The 27976-nt window shown below is 39.3% G+C and overlaps 2 protein-coding genes across 4 annotated transcripts; both read right to left on the bottom strand.

Moving 5' to 3' along the window:
• Nucleotides 1-1252: 1252 nt before the first annotated feature.
• Nucleotides 1253-18666, bottom strand: zmat1 (zinc finger matrin-type 1). Of its 2 annotated transcripts, none has more exons than XM_062063666.1 (7): nt 18522-18666; nt 15247-15353; nt 15084-15167; nt 10584-10719; nt 10209-10451; nt 9954-10044; nt 1253-3290 (listed from the first exon to the last, which is right to left on the bottom strand). In XM_062063666.1, the coding sequence occupies exons 1-7, from the start codon at nt 18658-18660 to the stop codon at nt 2456-2458; spliced, it is 1635 nt and encodes a 544-aa protein (XP_061919650.1). In that variant the 5' UTR covers nt 18661-18666; the 3' UTR covers nt 1253-2455. The 2 variants fall into 2 exon arrangements, with proteins under 2 accessions (XP_061919650.1, XP_061919661.1); XM_062063677.1 differs by having other exon boundaries at nt 15247-15372; nt 18522-18657.
• Nucleotides 18667-20964: 2298 nt separating this feature from the next.
• gnrh2 (gonadotropin-releasing hormone 2) lies at nt 20965-27618 on the bottom strand. Of its 2 annotated transcripts, none has more exons than XM_062040643.1 (4): nt 27462-27618; nt 22655-22805; nt 22486-22569; nt 20965-21272 (listed from the first exon to the last, which is right to left on the bottom strand). In XM_062040643.1, exons 2-4 carry the CDS (start codon nt 22787-22789, stop codon nt 21234-21236), a joined length of 258 nt encoding a protein of 85 aa, XP_061896627.1. In that variant the 5' UTR covers nt 22790-22805; nt 27462-27618; the 3' UTR covers nt 20965-21233. The 2 variants fall into 2 exon arrangements, with proteins under 2 accessions (XP_061896627.1, XP_061896620.1); XM_062040636.1 differs by lacking the exon at nt 27462-27618 and adding an exon at nt 27127-27196.
• Between the last annotated feature and the right edge of the window lie 358 nt (nt 27619-27976).

Raw genomic sequence — 27976 nt, forward strand, 5'->3', positions numbered from 1 at the left:
CTGATTACAAAAATAAATACTGATCAAATTTACTAGAAAAAACTAAGTCATAAAAACTAATGAAAAATAAATGTACATATAATTACACAGTGCTAAAATACATCCTAACTAAATTGTTTCTTAAATAAACTGTCAATGAAATTTAAGTGCAAATGAAAATACAGCTTCACCACTTAAGTCATCATTTTTGCGCTTATGGAATACATTTTTGCTCCAGACTTTTTCCATTTGTTTGAGATAGTCATTACTGCCACAAGTGGTGGAAAAGTGTATTACAACTGAGTAGTGCTGCGGTCTATACGGACCACAGTTAAGAAACCGGCGGCCTTCTCGCTGGCGTTGGCGGCCCAACAATGGTTAAGAAACACTGTTGTAAGTCTATACCTCCCTCTTAAAGCTTTTAACACGTAATGACGTTAACTAATTTATGTAGCACGCATGCACGTGCATTAGCATTGTGTATTGTTAGTGATAATGATTGAACAAAAGTTTAGCTATTAACATTACCTATCATTAAAGTATCATCTATCGCAGGGGTCACCAACCTTTTTGAAACCAAGAGCTACTTCTTGGGTAGTGATTAATGCGAAGGGCTACCAGTTTGATACACACTTAAATAAATTGCCAGAAATAGCCAATTTGCTCAATTTATCTTTAACTCTATGTTATTATTAATAATTAATGATATTTACACTTAATTGAACGGTTTAAAAGAGGAGAAAACACGAAAAAAATGACAATTAAATTTTGAAACATAGTTTATCTTCAATTTCGACTCTTTAAAATTCAAAATTCAACCGAAAAAAAGAAGAGAAAAACTAGCTAATTCGAATCTTTTTGAAAAAATTAAAAAAAGAATTTATGGAACATCATCAGTAATTTTTCCTGATTAATATTAATTTTACAATTTTGATGACATGTTTTAAATAGGTTAAAATCCAATCTACACTTTGTTAGAATATATAACAAATTGGACCAAGCTATATTTTTAACAAAGACAAATCATTATTTCTTCTAGATTTTCCAGAACAATTTTTTTTAAAGAAATTCAAAAGACTTTGAAATAAGATTTAAATTTGATTCTACAGATTTTCTAGAATTGCCAGAGTTTTTTTTTTAAATTTTAATCATAATAAGTTTGAAGAAATATTTCACAAATATTCTTCGTCGAAAAAACAGAAGCTCAAATGAAGAATTAAATTAAAATTTATTTATTATTCTTTACAATAAAAACAATTAATTTACTTGAACATTGATTTAAATTGTCAGGAAAGAAGAGGAAGGAATTTAAAAGGTAAAAAGGTATATGCGTTTAAAAATCCTAAAATCATTTTTAAGGTTGTATTTTTTCTCTAAAATTGTCTTTCTGAAAGTTATAAGAAGCAAAGTAAAAAAATTAATGAATTTATTTAAACAAGTGAAGACCAAGTCTTTAAAATATTTTCTTGGATTTTCAAATTCTATTTGAGTTTTGTCTCTCTTAGAATTAAATATGTCGAGCAAAGCGAGACCAGCTTGCTAGTAAATAATTACAATTTAAAAAATAGAGGCAGCTCACTGGTAAGTGCTGCTCTTTGAGCTATTTTTAGAACAGGCCAGCGGGCTACTCATCTGGTCCTTACGGGCTACCTGGTGCCCGCGGGCACCGCGTTGGTGACCTCTGATCTATCGTAACAATAGCATTGACAATTGTTAGTTGCTCTTATAATTTTATTCCAAATCATTTAAAACTGTATAAAAAATCCACATGTACCGTTAAAGCTCTAATTGTAAAATAGGTACTTGGCCAATAAAGATGATTCTGATAAAATCAGGTATTTTTTGGCTTAAGATTTTTTTTTACTTTGAGCAAGTTGCAAACAACTCCTTAAAAAGATGCAGAAATGCATCCCGCAGAGACATAAGAGACAGAAAAAGTAAAATAAATTGAGTTTAATAACTTCTGATTTCAGATTTATGGCTTAAAGGTAAATCCCAACACACACACACACACACACACACACACACACACACACACACACACACACACACACACACACACACACACACACACACACACACACACACACACACACACACACACACACACACACACACACACACACACACACGTCCATGCATATATTTTATCTTAGTAAAGTGCAGTTGCGTTATCATTGACAATTATGCTGACTACTTCATAATATAGTTGATATTAGTTCCTAAAGAGCATGTTTGCCTTTGAAAGCCAGCATATTTTTGACAATCTATTGCACAGTCACTCAGAAGGATCAACAGCGCCCACCGCAGGCTGCTAAAGGTGTTACAAGCACACTTTTTTTTGGATACATTTCAATCGTCTCAATGAAACAGTGTGAGTGATAAGTGAAAGTGGGAGTAAATTGCTGAGTAAATGAAGCATAGAAAGAGCTCACGACTCGGCTAGCCAGCTAGCACAGTGAATGACTTCCTGCGTTTAACAGCCAAGAATGGAATCATCCCACAGCTTCTCCTCCTCTGTTCTGTTATCTTTCGTCTTTTTCTTCTCTTTTCTGGATTTGCCCTTGACATCCTCCTCCAGTCTGTCAGTCAACTGTTCCACATCGTCTTCAGTCTTGTTTCTACTTTCTACTGGATCTACTTGATCTTCCTCCAGCGGCCTCTTTCCCTGGCCTCGTTTTCTGCGCTTTCTTCTCCTCTCTTCGCCCGATTCTCCACAATCCTCTCTTCTCCTCTCCTCCGAGGCGTCGTCTCGCGCTCTCTTTCGTTGCTTCCGCCTCGACTTGTTGGCGTTTGCTTCTCTCGATCGCCTTCCTCTGTCCCTCTCGGACCTTCTGGCCCTCCTCCTCTCTCTCTGCCTGTGTTCGCTCTGCTCGTTGTCACTGGCTGCGCTGCTGGAGGAAGAGGAATATGAAGAGGAGCTCGTATATGACGAGCCTGAGCACTTTCTGTATCGCCTTAGAGGCGCAGCGGCGAATTCCAGTGAAGCCTTTGAGGGCGGGAAAGATGGAGGACTACTGCGGTCCCAAAGCCGGGATGGCCAAGGACGGCCTGGATAGCGAGGCTGGGCTGGATAAGGAGAGTAACAGCTGGATGTAGGCTGGTTTTGTGGTCTCATGTGCTCCGTATGTAAATCTTCCACGTTGTGATGTTGATCGCCTTCCATTTGTGGTTCCGCCCTGGGAAGGATTTGGCCAATCTTGGGTGCGAGTCCACGAGCTTTCTGGATCTCAATGTAATGTGAAAGTTCATCTGCAAACGTGCTGTAGGATTTCTGTTGGGATTTGTGAAGGTTAAAGACCTTCTTCATCCTGGTAAACAAACAAGGCGGGAAAATGATTCAGATCTTTTTTTAGTGTGTTTCAAATGAACACACAAAGGCTAATACAAATAATAACAGAAGAAATGAACAAATTAAGACTATCTTTGAATCTCAGTAAAACTAAAATAATGCTATTTAGGAACAGTAGAAGGAAAAGTCACACAAATACAAATAGACGGAGAAGACATTGAAAGGGTAAAAGAAAACACATTTTTGGCTGTAATAATAGATGATAAAATGAACTGGAAATCTCATGTAAAAAATATACAACATAAAGTAGCAAGAAACACGTCAATAATGAATAAAGCAAAACATGTTCTAGACCAAAAATCGCTTCATATTCTTTACTGCTCACTAGTGTTACATATCTGAATTATTGTGCAGAAATATGGGAAATAACTACAAAAGTACATTTCATTCACTAACTGTGTTACAAAACATATAAGTTATAATAATACATAATGGTGGATATAGAGAACATACAAACCTTTTATTTATTGAATCAAAAATATTGAAATTCAACGATTTGGTGCATTTACAAACAGCTAAAATGACGTACAAAGCAAATTATAACCTGCTAGCCAAGAATGTACAACTATTCTTCTCAACAAAAGAGGAGAAATATAACCTTAGAGGAAAATGTAATTTAAAACATGTGTATGCTCGTACAACACTTAAAACATTGAGCATATCCGTATGTGAATTAAATGATGGAATGGATTAACCAAAGAAATGAAATATAATTCAGTTTAAGAGACTGTTCAAAGTACAAGTGTTCACATACTACGTAGAACAATAATTATGATGAACATCTTCAACCCTTTATTTTTATTTTTTTGAGATGAAGATTATTTATGTATTTAATATATGTTTACTAACTATGGTATATTATTTATTTATTCACTGTTCTGTTACAGAGAACAAGGAAACGGGATAAAATTGCTATGGTATGAAAAAGGGTAGGATTAAATAAGCTTAACTTCTTCCTACTCCTTTTCGGACGTGCTGTAATGAAACAACTGGAAATATGTGATGCCTTACATTGTATCGTATGCATGTTCCACATAAACTGAACTGAACTGAAATGCTGATGCCATAGTATTTATCATTTAAATGTGATTTATTATGAAAGCTGCATTTAAAATACATCATTTGTTTGATTAAAGTGCACCTATGAATCATTTATAAATGTTACAATGTTGATTACTCGCTTTAATAATACCAAAGCATACAATCATAAAGTTCATGCATTTTGCCGTGAGCTTCCCGGCTGTTTTGGGTGCCTCTGTTCCTGGGCTTTTGCAGTCTGGCTACATTGTGATGTCACAGCGGGGTGGAGTTGCTTATTTAGTAGGCCTGTAACGTTTTTGTCCATCCATCCATCTTCAACCGCTTATCCGGAATCGGGTCGCGGGGACAGCAGCTCCAGCAAAGACCCCCAGACTTCCCTCTCCAGAGCAACATTTGCGACTTCCTCCTGGGGAATCCCGAAGCGTTCCCAGGCCAGAGAGGAGATGTAATCCCCCCATCTGGTCCTTGGTCTGCCGCGGGGCCTCCTCCCAGTGGGACGTGCAACGAGGACCTCCCTAGGGAGACGCTCGTGAGGCATCCGCACGAGATGCCCGAACCACCTAAGCTGGCTCCTTTCCAAGCGAAGGAGCAGCGGCTCTACTCCGAGTCTCTCTCGGGTGACTGTACTTCTCACCCTATCTCTAAGGGAGATGCCAGCCACCCTTCTGAGGAAACTCATTTCGGCCGCTTGTATCCGCGATCTTATTCTTTCGGTCATTACCCACACTTCATGACCATAGGTGAGAGTAGGAATGTAGATAGCTCGGTAGACCGAGAGCTTTGCCTTCTGGCTCAGCTCCCGTTTCGTCACAACAGTGCGGCAGAGAGACTGCAATACTGCCCCAGCTGCTCCGATTCTCCGGCTGATTTCCTTCTCCATCTTTCCCTCACTCGTGAACAAGACCCCGAGATACTTAAACTCCTCCACCTGGGACAGAGTCCTGTCCCCTACCCGGACTGTACAAACCATCGGTTTCCTGCTGAGAACCATGGCCTCAGATTTGGAGATGCTGATCCTCATTCCAGCCGCTGAACACTCGGCTGCGAACCGATCCAGTGAGAGCTGAAGGTCACGAACCGAAGGTGCCATCAGGACCACATCATCTGCAAACAGCAGTGACGCAACCTTTAGCCCCCCGAGACGTATACCCTCTCCGCCATGGCCACGACTCCGCCTAGAAATCCTGTCCATGAAAATCACAAACAGGATAGGTGACAGAGCGCAGCCCTGGCGGAGACCAACCCCCACTGGAAACGGATCCGACTTACATCCAAGCACCCGGACACAACTCTCGCTTTGGTTGTACAGAGATTGGATGGCCCTTAGCAGGGTTCCCCTCACTCCGTACTCCCTCAGCACCTCCCACAAGATCTCCCGAGGGACGCGGTCATACGCCTTCTCCAAATCCACAAAACACATGTAGACTGGATAGGCATACTCCCAGGCCCTCTCCAGGATTCCCGCAAGCGTAAAGAGTTGGTCAGTTGTTCCACGACCAGGACGGAATCCACATTGCTCCTCTTGAATCTGAGGTTCGACTATCGGCCGGACCCTCCTTTCCAGTACCTTGGCGTAAACTTTCCCAGGGAGGCTGAGTAGTGTGATACCCCTGTAATTAGCACACACCCTCTGGTCCCCCTTTTTGAAAAGGGGAACCACCACCCCAGTCTGCCACTCCCTCGGCACTGTCCCAGACTTCCACGCAATGTTGAAAAGGCGTATCAACCAAGACAGCCCATCAACACCCAGAGCCTTCAGCATTTCTGGACGGATCTCGTCAACCCCCGGAGCTTTGCCACTGTGGAGTTGTCTAACTACCTCAGTGACTTCACCCCGAGAGATCGACGTCGATCCCCCATCATCCTCAGGCCCTGCTCCTATCAGGGAGGGTGTGTCTGATGTATTTGGGTTCAGGAGTTCCTCAAAGTGCTCTTTCCAACGCCCTACGACTTCCTCACTTGAAGTCAGCAAAGTCCCATCCTTGCCGTACACAGCTTGGATGGTTCCCTGCTTCCCCCTCCTGAGGTGCCGTATGGTCTTCCAGAACAGCTTTGGTGCCGCCCGATAGTCCTTCTCCATGGATTCCCCGAACTGCTCCCACACCCTCTGCTTAGCCTCGTCCACAGCCACGGCCGCTGCCCTTCGGGCCCGTCGGTACCTTGCAACTGCCTCCGGAGTCCCCTGGGATAACATACCCCGGTAGGACTCCTTCTTCAGTCGGACGGCTTCCCTGACCACCACTGTCCACCAGGGTGTTCGAGGGTTACCGCCCCTTGAGGCACCTAAGACCTTCTGGCCACAGCTCGCAGCTGCAGCTTTAGCAATAGAGGCTTTGAACATTGCCCATTCCTGTTCAATGTCCCCAACCTCCACAGGGATGGCAGAGAAGTCCCGCCGGAGGTGGGAGTTGAAGTCCTTCCGGACAGAGGACTCCTCCAAACGTTCCCAGTTCACCCGCACTACACGCTTGGGTTTGCCAGGTCTGTCCAGAGGTTTCCCCCGCCATCTAACCCAACTCACCACCAGATGGTGATCAGTTGACAGTTCAGCCCCTCTCTTCACCCGAGTGTCCAAAACATACGGCCTCAGATCAGCTGATACGATTACAAAATCGATCATTGATCTTTGGCCTAGGGTGCTCTGGTACCAGGTACACCTATGAGCATCCTTATGCTTGAACATGGTGTTTGTTATCGCAAGTCCGTGACTAGCACAGAAGTCCAATAACAATCCACCACTCAGGTTCAGATCAGGGAGACCGTTCCTCCTTGATTCGGAATTTGTGGTTGCCAATACGACTCAGAGACAATATTGTTTTTTTAGAACGATAACCATTCAGTGAGTTGAAATCGAATCAGTAACTTTTTAGCAAAAATATAAATCAAGTGTGACTGTGAAATAAATAGAGGATATTGGACACTGCAGGTGAAGTTTCCCATATTCCTGTTATTTCTTGTAAGGGAATTGGGTAAAGATAAATGATGCACACAAACGAGAACGCTAACAACAATTAATGGCATCTAACTTCATGTGTGAATAATGAAATTAGTCCAAATTCACAAGTTTTGTTGTAGATGATGCTACATATGTACAGAATAAACCATATGATCTCAGTAAACCAGTTGAGGAAATAAAAATACATTAGTGTAAATTACAGTAATAACATCCTGAAATCTGATTTTCATATTATTATTCATTTAATCTCCTGATATATTAAAAATGAACACCAATGGGAGCATTTTAGAACTATGTTAGACTCAATTCCACCTATTTGACTGATGAACATTATCACATCATTTATTCAGAAAGTATACATAACGACAAATGAAGATAGAATGATATTAACCGCCACTTGTAGGTAAAAAATATATATATATATTATGATTTGTACATTTTTCAGAATGTGCTTGGTCTATTTTAAAACAAAGAAAACAATATTGTCTTTATTTTGAAGTTATCATGCCATGATTTTACCAGTTTGGCCCACTTGGGAACACTAGTTTTCCTCCATGTGGCCCCTGAGCTAAAATGAGTTTGACTAATTGTTAGTCTTAAAAATGTACACGTTTAGTTGCATTCAGTGTTAAGTAATAAAACAGATCGCTCTCGCGGAACTATATTTCAAAATATGCGGGTTTCATGGCTCTTTCAGTCAAAAATGATTAAAATGCTCAAAGGTTGATGAGATATTACTTTAACTAAGGCCATGTCCACACGAACACAGAGTTTCAAAGACGCATATCCGGGGTTAAAACGATCTCCATCCACACAAGTGTAGTTTCAAAACTGTCTATGTCTACGCACAAACGCATACACCTGCTGGCATGCACATTTGGTCCAATGGAACAAGAATTATGATCAACATCTTGAACCCTTTTTTTTTTTTTTACTTTTTTTTATTGAGACAAAGATTATTTATGTGTTTAATATTTGTTTACATACTATGGTATATTATTTGTTTATTACTTATTTGTTCACTGTTCTGTTACAGAGAACAAGGAAATGGGGTGAAATTGCTATGGTATGAAAAGGGGTAGGATTAAATAAGCTCAGCTTCTTCCTACTCCTTTTCAGACGTGCTGTAATGAAACAACTGGAAATATGTGATGCATTACATTGTATCGTATGCATGTTCCACATAAACTGAACTGAACTGAACAATCAGAAGCCTAAAAAAGCAGCCAACAATGTTTAAGTGCCTAAAGCGCACGGACGTGTGTGTGCAGCTGCAAAACTCTCGCGGAATTATAACGCAATTAATCATCAATGTAGTGATATATTACATGTGCAATGAAGTGTACATTGTCTTTAACATCAGTGCACACTAACAAGGAGGACGCTACATCATTACATATATATTTTTATTGTCGCTCTGGCGCCTTTCACGCACTCACGCGCGGTCGGGCCCAGCTCTATCTACACTTCATGATCTGTTGCACATAAGGATTAAAAACATGAGATAATGTTGCACCTTTCTCATGACACAAGGCAAAAAGTCTTGCTTGTCAAAGTTGTTCCATCAGCCGGAGGTCCGACAGCAATCGTATCCAAAAGAGCTGACTGTCATTAGCGCTGGCGGGATGTCACAGAGCCCATTTTGAGCTTTCCTTGTTATTAATGTTGAATGAAAATAGTGAGATATTTACATTCAAAAGTACAGTAAGTCCTCTTAAAGTGTGTTTAAAGCCAGTAAGGCGTGTTGTTGAGCTTTGGAAATGGCAGCGCACAACCGTGACGTCATCAGAGGAGTACAAGTCTCCGTTTGTGACATGTACACGAGCGGAGAGTTTTGGAACTCTACACTTTGGCCAGCGTTTGCAAAAGTATGCTTTTTTAATTTATTTCATTTTTATATACATCCAGCATCAGACATTCCTATCCATTACATCATATTAGCATACATTATACATCTATTATCTGCCCTAAATGTCTAAATATATTTTTTGTTTATATCCCAATGATGCCACCCCCCCAAAAAAAGAGAAAAACGGCAACAACAAAAAAAAAAATCAAAGTAATAATAATATTAACAAATAAATGAATAAATAAATAAAATAATAATAATAAAAAACAAAAGAATATAAACAGATAGTAAATAAATAAACATAGACCTATAGGGAGTAATCTTTAATCACTAATTCGAGAAAATAAAATTAGACTTATGGGGCGTGACATAATTGACCCAGTTTTCCCAGTATGTAGTACATTTCTCCAATTTATAATAAATAAGAGCCGTTATCTTCTCCATTTTAGAAATGTCCATAGTATGCTTTTTTAAAGGATAAAAGTATGCGTGTGGACAAGAGGCCTAAGCCCAGAGATAAGTATGCCTTTATTAAGTATCCTTGTTGGTATGGACATGGCCTAAATGTCTGCAGTGGTATATACTGCACAATAAAATATTATTGTGCAATATATTTATCTGTACAATAATTTATTTATTTATATCTAGACTTAATTGCTCTTGTTGTTCTTATCTGTACTGTAAAGTTCAAATTTGAATGACAATAAAAAGGAAGTCTAAGTCTAAGATTATTATTGTGTTGAGCTATTTACCATTAATTGTGTAGCAAAGCTTACCTCATGTGGTGCTTGTCTCCATGCATGTGGGCTTGGTACATTTCCACGGAGTTAAACTGCACACTGCACGTGGTGCACGTCAGAGTGTTGGCTGTGGACAGAAGAATGGACCGTGTTGTCCGTAGGAATTATAAGAGAAGCAAAAAAGGAAACAAAAAAGTCGGATCTTGGCTAATTCCGATAGCACTTAAAAAAAGACACATTGATGTAGCTTTGTGCAACCTGTTTGTTTCTTGCTTTTGTTAACAGCGTTACCTTCTTCATCTCCAAGCTCTTCCAGCAGCTCATGTCTGGCCTTCTTCCTCTGGTGCTTGCGTCCATTGTAGTGTTGCAAGGCCATTTGGTGATTCTTGAAGGTGGCCGCACACAAGACACAGTACTTGTTTGGGTCTGGACTGGCAGTAGTCGGGTCTGTGCCGTCCCCCGATCCTGACATGTGGATATTGTTTGCAGAATCCATGTGAGGTCTAGGCAACGTGCTGACCTCGGCGTTCTTGTCTGCCGAGTTAAAAGAGAAATCACAAAGTCAAATGAGTTGGGTTTCTCCGGTATAACAAAAGTACAGCATTAGATAGTTCTGTCCTTGATTACATTTCACACTCTCAATGCTTTCCTCTGATGCACACTCACCTGACTTCTGAAGACAATGTTTGCGAACATTCTTGGTGTGGACCTTGCCTTGGTAATGTGACTTTGCCACCACAGGAGAAGAAAACACCATGTTACACAGCTCACAGAAACGCTCTTTGTCAGTTGGCATGTTCAGCTGCAAAAGTCAAGCACAAGAAAATGATTGCTTTCCGACACAAATTTAGAAAAGGAAAACATTGAGTTACACCTAAGGCAGGGGTGTCAAACTGGTTTTCACTGAGGGCCACGTTGCAGTTTTGGCTGCCCTCGGAGGGCCGGCAACTTGTAACATTTATAAAAGAAACATAAGGATTAGCCGCATGATATTCTCACATGCTTACCTATGCATTTGATTAGTAAATGTAAGGATTTTGCGTAAAATTTACAGTAAAATGGTCACACTATTTTACTGTAAAATTCTGGTCATTGAGCTGCCAGTTTTTTATTTGTTGTTTTGCATAAAAAAATACGGTTGCTCTTTTCACAGTGTATTACTGTAAATGTAAAAATGGTACCACCGTTTTTTTCTTACGGTAGGATTCTGAAGACCGAGCTGTTTTTAAAAAATATATATTGTCATGTTTACAGTGTACAATTTGATGGACAACTTGCTTTGAAATCATAAGGCTAAGTAGATTTTTACAAATGTTTTTACCCCCAAAATGTTTCGAATGTATGATAATATAATATCTGTTGCATTATTAGATAGATCAAGTTCAAAAAGGTATATAATTGCATGCAGTACATGTGTTTTTTTTTCAGTCAAAATAAAAAAAGAAAGAAAGATAAACTACTTTATTGATGCATATTATTTCCAGGCTTTCACGGACCATTCAAAATGATGTGGCGGCCCAGATCTGGCCCCCGGGCCTTGAGTTTGACACCTGCCCTAAGGGGTTTGCTAGCAGTTTGTTCAGGGACGTGATTTGGGGGAGGGTTGGTGTCCTACTCTTTACTCTTACCATCCAAAAATCATGTTACATTGTATTGAATGGAGACCAGTCAAGCCCTCACACCGAGGGGAAAATGGCCACTTAAAGGGGTCCTATTATGCAAACCCAACCTTCTGTTGGGTTTTTAAGATCTACAAGATTTACAAGTACCAAAAATTCAAATCAAACCGTGGACGAATAGCGGAGATATTTATAAAACAATCTTGCCTTCCTTAATACTTCCTCTAAACGAGCCGCTTAGAGGAAGTTTGCCATGTCCTGTGACGTATTTCACACTGGTGATGTCAGCGGATTATCCATTTATGGCACAGGTGTCAAACTCAAGGCCTGGGGGCCACATCTGGCCCGCTATATCATTTTGTTGTGGCCGGTCACATCCTTTAATTGCTGCCCACCGGATCATTTTATCGTGGCCCGTCCCATAATTTTAATGTGGCACACCATATTACTCTAACGTGACCCGCCACATCATTTTATGTGGTCAGCCACATCATTTTAAAGTGGACCTCCATCTCATTTTAACGTGGCCCGTCTCATAATTTCAATATAGCACACCACATTATTCTAACGTGGCCCGCCACATCATTTTATGTGGTCAGCCACATCATTTTAACGTGGGTCTTCATCTCATTTTAACATGGCCTGCCACATAATTTTAATGTGGCCCTCCATCTCATTTTAACGTGGCCCGTCCCATAATTTTATAATGGCACACCACATTATTCTAACGTGGCCCGCCACATCATTTCATTGTGGACCTCCATCTCATTTTAAAATGACCTGCCACATAATTTTAAGGTGGACCTCCATATCATTTTAACATGGCCCGCCTCATCATTTAAATGTGGCCCGTACCATTATTTTATTGTGACACACCACATAATTCTAAAGTGGCCCACAAGGTCATTAAATATGGCCCGCCACATCATTTTATGTGGTCCGCCACCTCATTTAAATGTGGACTTCCATCTGAATTTAATGTAGCCCACCACATTGTTTAAATGTGGCTGTCCCAATATTTTAAAATGGCACACCAAATAATTTTATGTGGGCCACCACATCATTTTATGTTGTCCGCCACACCATTTAAATGTGGACCTCCGTGTCATTCTAATGTGGTCAGGCAGTACATTTTAAAAGTGGGCCGCTAAATCATTTTATGTGGCCATCACATACATATCAGTGCGCAATATCTAGTGTTTATTACTCATTTTGTAAAGTTTCCTTTACAGTACACAAAGCACAGTATTGACAAATATGACCCAATCAAAGCAAACTTTCCCACTCATGGCGCAAACTGCAACCAAACACAGGAAGTCAACACACATGGTCACACATAACACAACCTGCTCACTGAACTTAGTTGATATTATAAAACATATCTAAGTAACCATTTAAAGCCACTACAATGTATGATGGGAAAAATACAAAACACTCTCCACACTTATCCATCTTTGGCGCATTTTAGCTGCTTGATATTTCTGATTGATTACAAAACTTTAGGGAGGTTGTCATGGAAGTAAACAAGGTAATAGTCAAACTTTCACATACTCTTTATATGTAATTATATTGATTATTAATTATATATTCATTACATAATATGTATACATGTATATGTATAGGCTATATGTGTGTGTGTATATATACATACACATATATATGTACATTTATGCAATATATATATATATACTAGGGGTGTAACGGTACACAAAAACTTCGGTCCGGTACGTACCTCGGTTTAGAGGTCACGGTTCGGTTCATTTTAGGTACAGTAAGAAAACAACAAAATATACATTTTCTGGTTATTTATTTACCAAATTTGTAAACAATGGCTTTATCCTTTTAACATTGGGAACACTATAATAATTCTGCCCACGTTAATCAACATTAAACTGCCTCAAGTTGTTGCTCAGATTAAATAAAATGACAAAACTTTTCTTCTACATATAAAAAGTGCAACATTAAACAGTTTCAAGTCAACTCATCATGCTTCATTTATTACATAATTTGGGAAGCCTGTAATTGATTTATTATGTAAATGTTATATTTTTATCAACATGTGATAGCAGGGACCCTGCCATTCAAAACTAGGCTGCTGCATTACTAATGATTACTGTAACTATAGCTGAAAAAATAGTACAATAGCAATAGGAGAGACTATTCATCCCTGAACACCATGGAGTTCAAGTGAAATAACAGATAGACCGTGCTGTCACACACACACACACACACACACACACACACACACACACACACACACACACACACACACACACACACACACACACACACACAAACACACACACACACACACAGCAAAATGAGGTAAAGTTACACTAAAAGCTAATTAGCCTTCACCTCAAGCCAGGACTGCGAGCGAGCTGAGCTGCCGCATATATTTCTAGAAGGTCAACGGGCTCATAGTGATGTTACTAGTAGTTGACTGGGAGGTGTTTATTATCATTTGGGGAGAGTCCGCTGCCTTATGCTCACCTGCTAAACATCTATCTGCTCGACGCTGGAGCACTGACTACATGGGCTCTGAATACGCACTGCTGATTGGCTGTTACCGCTTTGTATGTAACCAATCAGATGGTTGTGTGGGTGGGACAATGCTGGGTGCTGAGACAGAGGCAGAAGAAGCAAAGCAGCTTAAGACTTTAGCTTAGAAATTCGTTCGGTACACCCCCGTACCGAACCGAAACCCCCGTACCGAAACGGTTCAATACAAAACACGTACCGTTACACCCCTAATATATACACATATATACACACTTATTCAGTACAGCCCAAAAGTTTGGACACACCTTCTCATTCAATGCGTTTTCTTTATTTTCATGACTATTTACATTGTAGATTGTCACTGAAGGCATCAAAACTATGAATGAACACATGTTTTAAGTTATTTAACCTTTTTTTGTTAAGTACATAACTCCACATGTGTTCATTCTTAGTTTTGATGTGACAATCTAAAATGTAAATAGTCATGAAAATAAAGAAAACGCATTGAATGAGAAGGTGTCCGAACTGTTTGGACATGCACTGTGTGTATATATATATAGTCAAGGTTTCTTTGGCTTATCCGTTGTACAGTGCTCAATACCGGGATAGAGGGGAATATACGTTAGGTCAGGAAGAGGCTATAAAATCCCCTGACGAGCAGGGAAACCTGCGAAACTGATGATGATATAGCCTCTTGTGCTTTTTCCTGACCTAACGTGTTTATATAGATATATTACTTAACATGCAGTCGGAATTCGACACCCGAACACATTTTTTTAGCCCAAGTCAAAATGTTTGGAAATACTTACTATAAATGAACTGAAAAATTGAGAATTAATAGATATGATTGGTATCGGCCCATTTAACTCATGGATGATCGATCGGAATCAGGAGCACAAATCTCTGATCGGAACATCCCTAGTGTTTCGTTTGCGAGTACAAGGATGCACGCAAGTGCAACGGTAACCGTCTGAATTATCATGTATTTTTTTCGCAAATCAAAGTTCCTTATTGGGTGCAGTGGAGCATCAATAGTAACACTAACCTGTTGTCCAGTAGACTCTGTGTTTGCCATGCCGGCTTTCTTGGTCTGCAGGTATAGCTTTAACTTCTGGGCATGCTTCTTTCCCTGCGATCGAGAGGAAACAAGAGATGCACGGTGATGACGTCGCAAAGGCTACAAGACTGTCCGGTACAACTTTGCAAACCTTATAGTGGGAGAGTCGCTGAGGCTCAAAGAGCAGCACAGCTTCACACACATGGCAGTGTTGGTCAGTCAGGAGACCTTGCAGGAGTTCCTCATCACTTACACTCCCTGCATGGCAAGACATACTCTTTCAAGTAGGACACAGAGAAGACATTGCACTTAGTTCATAAACAGCCTATCTATTGAGTTAACATATAAACACTTGATTTCATTAAATGTTATTTGGATTATCTGCATCAACGCCAATGGCAAACTAAAATAACTGCAAATGTCCATCATCCCATACCTCTAACAACCGCCTATCAATCATTTGTATGCAATCATATATCATTTGGCAGAATGTCCAGAGTTAATTTGAGTATCTCATTATATATCACAGTACCTGAAATTAGGCATAAAGGAGGTACAATTCATATCTGAACATAAACAAGGCATTACTTTGTTGCTAAAGTAGGTCAACCTGCTTATTGACCCACCTTAAAACATACTTATTTGTCCATACTATTTCTGTCAGGTCTTCTTATTATCAAAGGCCTCCCAACTGTGCATGGGCATTGTTTAATAGTCACAGAATCTGTTAAGTACCACTGTGGTTCTTTTCAAGACCTCTGAATTACACTTAAAATCAATGAAATTTGATTTTGTTACAGAGAATGCACATTCGTTGGATTGTTTTTATGTTTTGATTAAACATTTCTGCCAAGGTTAATTAATCAATTAAACTTTATTAATAAAGCGCTTTTCATCCAAAAAAGACATGCATTACAAAGATCTTTACAGACTTAAAATCAACCATCAATCTCACACAGGCACAAATGAATGCATGACTGAGTACAGAGGAGCCAGGTGAAGAAACACTATCACAGGAGCCATCTGCACCAGGAGACCACGGCCACCAGGACGCTGACATAAAGCGCCCCTGCAGCCATGACCGATAATCCCTGATGCAGAAGGCTCCCTATGAGAAACGCCGGAAAGGGAAAATAACAAAACATGCACCAATAGTAAGAACCATGAGTAGGAATACAGGATAAAATGCAAGTAAAACATATTACAGTAGGTACCACTGTACAGAATCTTGTGTGTGAATGAAGCGTTAAGAAGTGGTACTATCCAGGAGTAGCTGGAGTATGTTCAAACAACCACCAAGTACCATCTTTGAGCAGATAATACTGTATCATCTCTTTCTCTTTTGGACTTGTCAGGTCGGTAGTGCATTCTTGACTTACTTTTAACGTGAAAGATGAGGCAAAATTACAGTGGTACCTACTGTATGAAGATAAAAAAAATATATAGTATATATATATATATAAAAAATAGAAATACATAAAATCTTGCATAACTAATGACATAAAAAATACAAATGACTTCAATAAAACTGATAATTAACCAAAAACAGTTAATATAGAAAACTATGAATAAGAAACATTTATGAAACTTATTTGGATCACCCGCATTCATCTACCATACCAACTTTATTTATAAAGCCATTTAAAAACAACCACAGTTGAAAAACAAAGGGCTGTACACCACAATGAAATATAGGCAAAGGACAGACTAAAATGTAACATTTAAAACAGAGGTAAAATACACACACACACACATATATATATATATATACACACACACACATACATACATATATCCATCCATTTTCTACCGCGTGTCCCTTTATACACATACACACACACACACACATACATACATATGTATATATACATACATATGTATATATATATATATATATACACACACACACATGCACATAGAAAAAGATAATACAAATTACTTTAAGATTATCTGTTGGATGAATTAACAACAATATAATATCAACAAGTGCAAACACAAACGTCTCAGAAGTTTTGAAAAATATAAAGATAGATTCTCTGTACTTAACTTCGGTATTGCAGTATTGATGAATACAAAGTGCCTACTGCCTGAAATTTACGGCTCTGCATTACTGTAATAATAATACACGTAGATGCTTGCTCAGAGAATACAGATAATGCACTCACCACATGCTTTGTTGAGTAGTTTTAAAGAAAAAAGGAATAGTAATTTTGTATTTTTTTACTTATAGTCTTTTTTTGTTTTTAAAGGCAGATGGGCTAGGTAATGATAAGGATATTAACTGCATTCATAAAATCTAAATAAAATAAACTAATATGCAAAATATTTGTAACGATTTCCCTCAATGTTTATTGGTTTAAATCAGGGATGTCAAACGTATGGATCCGGCCCGCAAACAGGTTTTATCCGGCTCGCGGGGATGAGTTTGCTAAGTATAAAAACGTACCTGAAATTTTTGAATGAAAGAAACAGCTGTCCTAAATGTGTCTGGATGTCACAATAGCAATTATTTGTATCTTTGTAGATGATGCATGATACATGTGTACACAATAAACCACATGATGTTAGTACATCAGTTGAAAAAAATGATGGAACTACATAAATAACATCCTGTAATTTGATTTTATCTTGATAGATTGTAAATTAACATCAATGAGTTGACTGACGAACATTATCACATAATTTAGTCAGAAAATATAAATAAGGACAGATAAAGATAGAAAACTAATAACCGCAACATCCATCCATCCATTTTCTACCGCTTGTCCCTTTCGGGGTCGCGGGGGGTGCTGGAGCCTATCTCAGCTGCATTCGGGCGGAAGGCGGTGTACACCCTGGACAAGTCACCACCTCATCACAGGGCCAACACAGATAGACATGTAAGTGTAAAAAAACATTGTGATTTGTACATTTTCAGAATGTGCTGGTTCTATTTTTAAACAAAGAAAACCATCTGAAGTTGTCTTTATTTTTAAGTTATCCTGCCGTGATTTTACCAGTCCGGCCCACTTGGGAGTAGATTTTTCTCCATGTGGCCCCCCATCTACAATGAGTTTGACACCCCTGCTTTAAATTATTTCCACAGCATGACATAGGCTTTCATTCCTGAAAGTTATTTGGTGATTTTTGGTAGCTTGTTGCTTTGCTAGCTGGCCTACATGAGGCCTTCAGCCTGCGTCCAAACATCACCACTTCAAGCTTGTTAGGTTGGAAAGCACAAACTCAAGTTAACTTCAACACTGCGAGCCATCGATAAAAACGCGAGTTTTTCATCTATTTACGTTCTTTTGTGAGCGGTCGTTACAATTAATTGTGTGTTTGAAGCCAAACAGTCACGTTAGCATGGGTGGCTAATGCGCAGTTAGCAAGTGAGCTAACGTCGCTCGACGAACGACGGAATTGTTCCGTCCTGGATTAAAAACTCACCTCCAAACGGGGCACTATCAGTTTTAATGTTTATTACTTTGTCAGGTTCTGTGGCAGAAGCCGCTAGAGTACGACTAACAACGTTACTTTGAGCGTCTGACTCCAAGTTGGGCGGAGTGCAGACGGTCAGCTCCTCCATTTTAGCCACCACTGTGCGCATGCGCGCTGAGCTGGTTGCGCAAAGCGCATGACGTGTGCAGTGCCAGTATTAGTAAATCATCATCATAATAAACACAAATGATCATTTAAAAAATATATTTATAAAAAGAAGAAATACAGTTAGTTGAAATCCCGATGAAAGATAATGTACTATATGGCCTTTACAAATTAGATACATTAGAAATGGACAAAGTTTATATTAATTGATTGATTGATTGAGACTTTTATTAGTAGGTTGCACAGTGAAGTACATATTCCGTACAATTGACCACTAAATGGTAACACCCCAATAAGTTTTTCAACTTGTTTAAGTCGGGGTCCACTTAAATTGATTCATGATACAGATATATACTATCATATATACTATCATCATAATACAGTCATCACACAAGATAATCACATTGAATTATTTACATTATTTACAATCCGGGGTGTGTGTGGGGGGGAGAGGGGGGGGGGGGGTTTGGTTGTTTTCATCAGTCATCAACAATTGAGAACAGAGAAATGGATATTGAAACAGTGTAGGTCTGACTTGGTAGGATATGTACAGCAAGTAGTAGAGAGAGACAGAGAGAGAGAGAGAGAGAGAGAGAGAGATCAGAAGGCATAAGAACAAGTATCTACATTTGACTGTTTACATTTGATTATTAACAATCCGGGGAGGTGGGATGTGGAAGGGAGGGTGTTAGTTTAGGGTTGAAGTTGCCTGGAGGTGTACTTTTATTGCGGTTTTGAAGAGTTGGGAAATTGTGTTAGATGTAAATATAAACGGAATACAATGATTTGCAAATCCTTTTCAAGCCATATTCAGTTGAATGCACTACAAAGACAACATATTTCATGTTCAAACTCATAAACTTTATTTTTTTTTTGCAAATGATAATGAACTTAGAATTTCATGGCTGCAACACGTGCCAAAGTAGTTGGGAAAGGGCATGTTCACCACTGTGTTACATGGCCTTTCCTTTTAACAACACTCAATAAACGATTGGGAAGTGAGGAAACTAATTGTTGAAGCTTTGAAAGTGGAATTCTTTCCCATTCTTGTTTTATGTAGAGCTTCAGTCGTTCAACAGTCTCCGTTGTGGTATTTTACGCTTCATAATGCGCCACACATTTTCCATGGGAGACAGGTCTGGACTGCAGGCGGGCCAGGAAAGTACTTGCACTCTTTTTTGACGAAGCCACGCTGTTGTAACACGTGCTGAATGTGGCTTGGCATTGTCTTGCTGAAATAAGCAGGGGCGTCCATGAAAAAGACGGCGCTTAGATGGCAGCATATGTTGTTCCAAAAGCTGTATGTACCTTTCAGCATTAATGGTGCCTTCACAGATGTGTAAGTTACCCATGTCTTGGCCACTAATACACCCCCATACCATCACACATGCTGGCTTTTACACTTTGCGTCGATAACAGTCTGGATGGTTGGCTTCCCCTTTGGTCCGGATGACACGATGTGGAATATTTCCAAAAACAATTTGAAATGTGGACTCGTCAGACCACAGAACACTTTTCCACTTTGCATGAGTCCATCTTAGATGATCTTGGGCCCAGAGAAGCCGGCGGCGTTTCTGGGTGTTGTTGATAAATGGCTTTCACTTTGCATTTTAGAGCTTTAACTTGCACTTACAGATGTAGCGAAGAACTGTATTTAGTGACAGTGGTTTTCTGAAGTGTTCCTGAGCCCATGTGGTGATATCCTTTAGAGATTGATGTCGCTAGTTGATACAGTGCCGTCTGAGGGATGGAAGGTCACGCTCATTCAATGTTGGTTTCCGGCCATGCTGCTTACGTGCAGTGATTTCTCCAGATTCTCTGAACCTTTTGATGATATTATGGAGCGTAGATGTTGAAATCCCTACATTTCTTGCAATTGCACTTTGAGAAAGGTTGTTCTTAAACTGTTTGACTATTTGCTCACGCAGTTGTGGACAAAGTGGTGTACCTCGCCCCATCCTTTCTGGTGAAAGACTGAGCATTTTTTGGGAAGCTGTTTTTATACCCAATCATGGCACCCACCTGTTCCCAATTAGCCTGCACACCTGTGGGATGTTCCAAATAAGTGTTTGATGAGCATTCCTCAACTTTATCAGTATTTATTGCCACCTTTCCCAACTTCTTTGTCACGTGTTGCTGCCATCAAATTATAAAGTTAATGATTATTTGCAAAAAAAAAAATGTTTATGAGTTTGAACATGAAATATGTTGTCTTTGCAGCATATTCAACTGAATATGGCTTGAAAAGGATTTGCAAATCATTGTATTCCGTTTATATTTACATCTAACACCATTTCCCAACTCATATGGAAACGGGGTTTGTATATGATTTGCTTATTAATCTTTCAAGTAGCAGCAACAAACTGAAGAGAAAAAAATCATATCAAAATAATTGTTTTATTTTGGGCCGTATTTCAAACACAACAACACACAATAACAACAACATGTCACAGCCCGCATGGAAGCATCAACAAAAAGTCATTTAAAGTAAAACAAAGAAAAAAAAGTAATACAAAGGAAATAGCCTGAAGAGGGGAGTTGTGTCCTTCAAAGAGGTTACTTTTTCTTCTGAAGTTCCCTGGATAAGATGTCCAACTGTAAGGAGAGACATTTGGCATGAGTCACTAAATCTTAGGCAGTAACTGATACCCGTACAGAAATGTATTTCGATACTTTTCTAAATAAAGGGGATCACAAAAAAATGGCCTTATTGTCTTTATTTGCACAACAAATGTTAGTGTACATGAAACATATGTTTATTATTGTCATTTAGTCCTTCAATAAAATAGTGACAACTTGTCTTTTAGTAGTAAGTAAACAAACAAAGACTCCTAATTAGTCTGCTGACGTATGCAGTAACATATTGTGTCATTTATACACCTATTATTTTGTACACATTATGAGGGACAAACTGTAAAAATGGATTATTAATCTACTTGTTCATTTACTGTTAATATCTGCTTATGTTCTCTTTGAACATGTTCTATCTACACTTCTGTTCAAATGTAATAATCACTTATTCTTCTCTTCTTTGATACTTGACATTAGTTTTGGATGATACCACACATTTAGGTATGGATGTGATACCAAGTAGTTACAGGATCATACATTGGTCATATTCAAAGTCCTCATGTGTCCAGGGACATATTTACTGACTTTATAAACATAATATACATTTAAAAAAAGGAAAAAAGATTTTGTGACGATAAAAAATATCGATGTAATCATAGTAGTATCGACCAGATACGGTCTTGTACTTGGTATCATTACAGTGGATGTCAGGTGTAGATCCACCCATGGCATTTGTTTACATTGTGACGGTGGTGAGCTATTGTATCCTCCTACGGTGTGTAGTGAAGCATGTTTAGCTATTCCTCGTCCTGCAGTGATAATGATACTTGTCAGAAACTTACTTTATTTGTCGCCATGGAGACCAGGATTAGTGATTTAGAAGTAGCTAAAACACTGCGGATGGACATTAGCCGCTAACTAGTTAGCCATGTGTTAAAGCAGCTCTTCCTGAGGGTGTTTCAGTGTTATAACTTCACCTTTATCTTGACTTTTTACACCAAAATGCGTCCATTCTCCCTTTTCTGTCTACACACTGTGTCTGCTTGTAAGTACTCTGTGTGTGTGCGCTGCCCAACAAGCTCCTCTGCTGGTAAAAGCAGCAATGTCACCACGTGACCACGTGCCGTCGTGCCCGGGAAGCGGTACGTTTCAAACAGAGTAAAGTACCATCTTTGATTGATTAGTACATGATACTATACTAGTAGCGGTATACCCTACAACGCTAATTGCCACTTACAAGAATGGCTTTTAGAAGCCCCCTCCTCTGGGGTCTGACGTAGCTGCAGTCCCCTGCCTCGCATAGTTTCATCTCCTCTGACATCTGGGAAAAAACAATGTATAGATATGAAACACAATAAACAGCTAATAAAATGTAGTCTGGTGCTGGTCCTGGTCCTGGTCCTGACCTCTGACATGCTGAAAGAGTCCAGGTCCCGCTTGCCTCCAGGGTACCAACCATGGGACCAGTGCTGGGCGTTGGAGAGCTGAGCTTCAACACTTAGAAGCAGCACCACAAGTAAAGCCACTCCAGATACGCTCATGATATTTCTTCTTTGCCTGGGACAAAACATGTGTACATCAGAAGCCTAATGATCATATATATATATATATATATATATATATATATATATATATATATATATATATATATATATATATATATATATATATATATATATATATATATATATATATATATATTGTTGCGTTGACCAGCATTCCTCCAATGGGGAATTCAAATTGCTAGTCTCTCCCAGATTCTTTTTATGGCAATAAGCTGATGTTTTTATATTCAATCAACAGGCAGTAGTTGGTATTTTGTGGTTTATTCTCCAAGCTTAGAGGACAAACGTGAGACCAATCTAGCACACCCCCGTTCCCTCGCCCGGTCTAGCTCGGTCTCCCCTCAAACCCCCGGAAGTCCCGTGATCTTCCCTCTGTCCCTCGCCCCCACTCCCTTTGTTTAGACTACTCCGAGTTATCTCTACTCTGACACATTCCAATCTAGAAGGCGACACCTTACTATGAGACTCAAAAGAAGGAAGAATACTAGCTATTCTTTATATGACTATAGGAGTTTAGAAAGAAGTAACACTTAAATATGGATATGATTCTGATCTGCTTCCAATATCTATATATATATATATATATATATATATATATATATATATATATATATATATATATATATATATATATATATATATATATATATATATATATATATATATATATATATATATATATATATATCTATCTGTGTGCAAACTAACATACAAGCACTCATTTATATCTCAATCCATTCAGCAATTCTGTTACAATAAAAGCAGGGATGGTCTGCAGGATCTACAAAAGCCAAAAGCAGTGAAGTTGTGTAGTTTGTAAATAAAAACAGAAAATAAGAACAATCCGGATGGTTCTTTTCCTCTTTGGTCCGGAGGACACCACGTCCACAGTTTCCAAAAACAATTTGAAATGTGGACTCGTCAGACCACAGAACACTTTTCCACTTTGCATCAGTCCATCTTAGATGAGCTCAGGCCCAGCGAAGCTTCTCTGGGTGTTGTTGATAAATGGCTTTGGCTTTGCATAGTAGAGTTTTAACTTGCACTTACAGATGTAGCGACCAACTGTAGTTACTGACAGTGGTTTTCTGAAGTGTTCCTGAGCCCATGTGGTGATATCCTTTACACACTGATGTGGCTTTTTCAAGTAGTACAGCCTGAGGGATCCAAGGTGTGTAATATCATGGCTTACGTGCAGTGATTTCTCCAGATTCTCTGAACCTTTTGATGATATTACGGAGTGTAGATGGTGAAATACCTAACTTCCTTGTTGAGAAATGTTGTTCTTCAACAATTTGCTCAGGCATTTGTTGACAAAGTGGTGACCCTTGACCTGTGACCCTCGCCCCGTCCTTGTTTGTGAACGACTGAGCATTTCATGGAAGCTGCTTTTATACCCAATCATGGCACCCACCTGTTCCCAATTAGCCTGCACACCTGTGGGATGTTCCAAATAAGTCTTTGATGAGCATTCCTCAACTTTATCACTCTTTTTTGCCACTTGTGCCAGCTTTTTTGAAACGTGTTGCAGCCATCTGTCATGTCTGTTGATCATGTTTTTGTTTTAGTCATGTTCGGTTTTGTTTTTGGACTCTTTGTGCACTCTTGTTTGTTTTGTCACCATAGCAACTAGGGATGTCCGATAATGGCTTTTTGCCGAAATCCGATATTCCGATATTGTCCAACTCTTTAATTACCGATACCGATATCAACCGATATATGCAGTCGTGGAATTAACACATTATTATGCCTAATTTGGACAACCAGGTATGGTGAAGATAAGGTACTTTTTAAAAAAATTAGTCAAATAAGATAAATAAATGAAAAACATTTTCTTGAATAAAAAAGAAAGTAAAACAATATAAAAACAGTTACATAGAAACTAGTAATGAATGAAAATGAGTAAAATGAAGTGTTAAAGGTTAGTACTATTAGTGGAGCAGCAGCACGCACAATCATGTGTGCTTACGGACTGTATCCCTTGCAGACTGTATTGATATATATCGATATATAATGTAGGAACCTACCAGAATATTAATAACAGAAAGAAACAACCCTTTTGTGTGAATGAGTGTAAATGGGGGAGGGAGGTTTTTTGGGTTGGTGCACTAATTGTAAGTGTATCTTGTGTTTTTTATGTGGATTTAATAAATTAAAAAATTAAATTTTTTTTAAAAAAAAACGATACCAATAATTTCCGATATTACATTTTAACGCATATATCGGCCGATAATATATTATCGGACATCTCTAATAGCAACGCATTAGTTTCCACCTGTCATGTCACGCACCTGTCTCACGCTTTGCACTCGCACACCTGTCACTAATCATGTCACTGCTATGTCAGTTTCTGCTGCTCGTCCTGGTGACGTGATCTATCCTATCATACCATGCTATTTGTGACACCTCTGTTTGTCTTCATGCTACCATGCTATTTGTGACACGTCTGTTTGTCTTCATGCTACCATGCTATTTGTGACACCCCTGTTTGTCTTCATGCTACCATGCTATTTGTGACACGTCTGTTTGTCTTCATGCTACCATGCTATTTGTGACACCTCTGTTTGTCTTCATGCTACCATGCTATTTGTGACACGTCTGTTTGTCTTCATGCTACCATGCTATTTGTGACACCCCTGTTTGTCTTCATGCTACCATGCTATTTGTGACACGTCTGTTTGTCTTCATGCTACCATGCTATTTGTGACACCTCTGTTTGTCTTCATGCTACCATGCTATTTGTGACATGTCTGTTTGTCTTCATGCTACCATGCTATTTGTGACATGTCTGTTTGTCTTCATGCTACCATGCTATTTGTGACACCTCTGTTTGTCTTCATGCTACCATGCTATTTGTGACACGTCTGTTTGTCTTCATGCTACCATGCTATTTGTGACACCTCTGTTTGTCTTCATGCTACCATGCTATTTGTGACATGTCTGTTTGTCTTCATGCTACCATGCTATTTGTGACACCCCTGTTTGTCTTCATGCTACCATGCTATTTGTGACATGTCTGTTTGTCTTCATGCTACCATGCTATTTGTGACATGTCTGTTTGTCTTCATGCTACCATGCTATTTGTGACACGTCTGTTTGTCTTCATGCTACCATGCTATTTGTGACACGTCTGTTTGTCTTCATGCTACCATGCTATTTGTGACACGTCTGTTTGTCTTCATGCTACCATGCTATTTGTGACACCCCTGTTTGTCTTCATGCTACCATGCTATTTGTGACACCCCTGTTTGTCTTCATGCTACCATGCTATTTGTGACACGTCTGTTTGTCTTCATGCTACCATGCTATTTGTGACACGTCTGTTTGTCTTCATGCTACCATGCTATTTGTGACACGTCTGTTTGTCTTCATGCTACCATGCTATTTGTGACATGTCTGTTTGTCTTCATGCTACCATGCTATTTGTGACACCCCTGTTTGTCTTCATGCTACCATGCTATTTGTGACACGTCTGTTTGTCTTCATGCTACCATGCTATTTGTGACACGTCTGTTTGTCTTCATGCTACCATGCTATTTGTGACACGTCTGTTTGTCTTCATGCTACCATGCTATTTGTGACACCTCTGTTTGTCTTCATGCTACCATGCTATTTGTGACACCTCTGTTTGTCTTCATGCTACCATGCTATTTGTGACACGTCTGTTTGTCTTCATGCTACCATGCTATTTGTGACACGTCTGTTTGTCTTCATGCTACCATGCTATTTGTGACACCTCTGTTTGTCTTCATGCTACCATGCTATTTGTGACACCTCTGTTTGTCTTCATGCTACCATGCTATTTGTGACACCTCTGTTTGTCTTCATGCTACCATGCTATTTGTGACACGTCTGTTTGTCTTCATGCTACCATGCTATTTGTGACACCCCTGTTTGTCTTCATGCTACCATGCTATTTGTGACACCTCTGTTTGTCTTCATGCTACCATGCTATTTGTGACACGTCTGTTTGTCTTCATGCTACCATGCTATTTGTGACACGTCTGTTTGTCTTCATGCTACCATGCTATTTGTGACACGTCTGTTTGTCTTCATGCTACCATGCTATTTGTGACACGTCTGTTTGTCTTCATGCTACCATGCTATTTGTGACACGTCTGTTTGTCTTCATGCTACCATGCTATTTGTGACACGTCTGTTTGTCTTCATGCTACCATGCTATTTGTGACACGTCTGTTTGTCTTCATGCTACCAGAGTTCCATGCCAAGTAAGTTTTTATTTATTGTTCATTGCCTTTCCTTTGCTTCCTTTTTTGTAGTCTGTTAGTTTTTCAAATAAAATATGTACTTACATTCACGCCTTGCCCGCGCCAACTTTCCTTTGCATTCCGGGAAAACAAACCCCACCCCAAGGACCAAGTATTGACAGCATCACATTCCAAACGAGCTAATATTTATAGTCCGAAAAATACGTAAATGTTGATATTGTATTTGAATAATTATAATCATCTTCAGTCCTCTGCTTTTATTCAGGTTATTTAGTCCTGGCTAAGAAATGAACTAAATATGATTCAGCTGCATCTTGTCAAACTTATTTGACGTTTATAGACTTGAAAAGTAGTTATTGAATCTCCAGCTCTAGATATGACATTCACCTCAAGCATAAGTGTAGAAATAAAAACCTTACCTTGGTCTCAACTCTGCTGACTTGACCTAATAAAGTCGTCTCCTTCTGGCTTCTGATGGTCCTGGTCTGTAGATTGCAGACTTGTATTGTCTCCAAGTGTGATATTTGTATTCTATTAGGGGGCCCCTCCCGTCCCCCAAGTCCCGCCCATGTGTGACCTTGGTCTCCTGGCAGAGATGAGCAGTCCGAGGTGAGGAGCTTCCAATTATGCTCTGCAAACATCCCAGAGGCCGAGCAGCCAATCAACACTCCAATTGTCAACCTTTCATATTTCCTCCCGACCACGGCTGCTTGGAGAGGAACAAACATGGAGGACCCTTGGCCGTCCCACATAGGCAATTTCCCTTCTCCATTATATTGTGCTTCCTGCACAACGTTGAGCAGGTCAGTCTGTGGACCATGTGACTTGACTTGACTTCTTCTAGGAGGATCCAACAAGACTTTGTCACGGTTGTGCCGCTAATTACAAAACAACATTTGATCTTCACTAGACGATGAAAATGCAGGAGCAAACT

This window comes from Entelurus aequoreus, linkage group LG01 (assembly GCF_033978785.1).
Source record: "Entelurus aequoreus isolate RoL-2023_Sb linkage group LG01, RoL_Eaeq_v1.1, whole genome shotgun sequence".
Taxonomy (NCBI): domain Eukaryota; kingdom Metazoa; phylum Chordata; class Actinopteri; order Syngnathiformes; family Syngnathidae; genus Entelurus; species Entelurus aequoreus.

What these genes read in the sequence shown, in the direction of transcription:
- zmat1 (XM_062063666.1), bottom strand. Translation starts at nt 18,660, where the DNA reads ATGGAGGAGCTGACCGTCTGCACTCCGCCCAACTTGGAGTCAGACGCT. An exon ending in AGCGACTCTCCCACTATAAG is followed by an intron (nt 15,168 to 15,246) that starts GTTTGCAAAGTT and finishes TCTCGATCGCAG; the next exon opens with GGAAAGAAGCATGCCCAGAA. An exon ending in CAGAGTCTACTGGACAACAG is followed by an intron (nt 10,720 to 15,083) that starts GTTAGTGTTACT and finishes TGACTTTTGCAG; the next exon opens with CTGAACATGCCAACTGACAA.
- gnrh2 (XM_062040636.1), bottom strand. An exon ending in ACTCTTTCAGCATGTCAGAG is followed by an intron (nt 22,570 to 22,654) that starts GTCAGGACCAGG and finishes GTTTTTTCCCAG; the next exon opens with ATGTCAGAGGAGATGAAACT. An exon ending in GGCTTCTAAAAGCCATTCTT is followed by an intron (nt 21,273 to 22,485) that starts GTAAGTGGCAAT and finishes CTCTCCTTACAG; the next exon opens with TTGGACATCTTATCCAGGGA.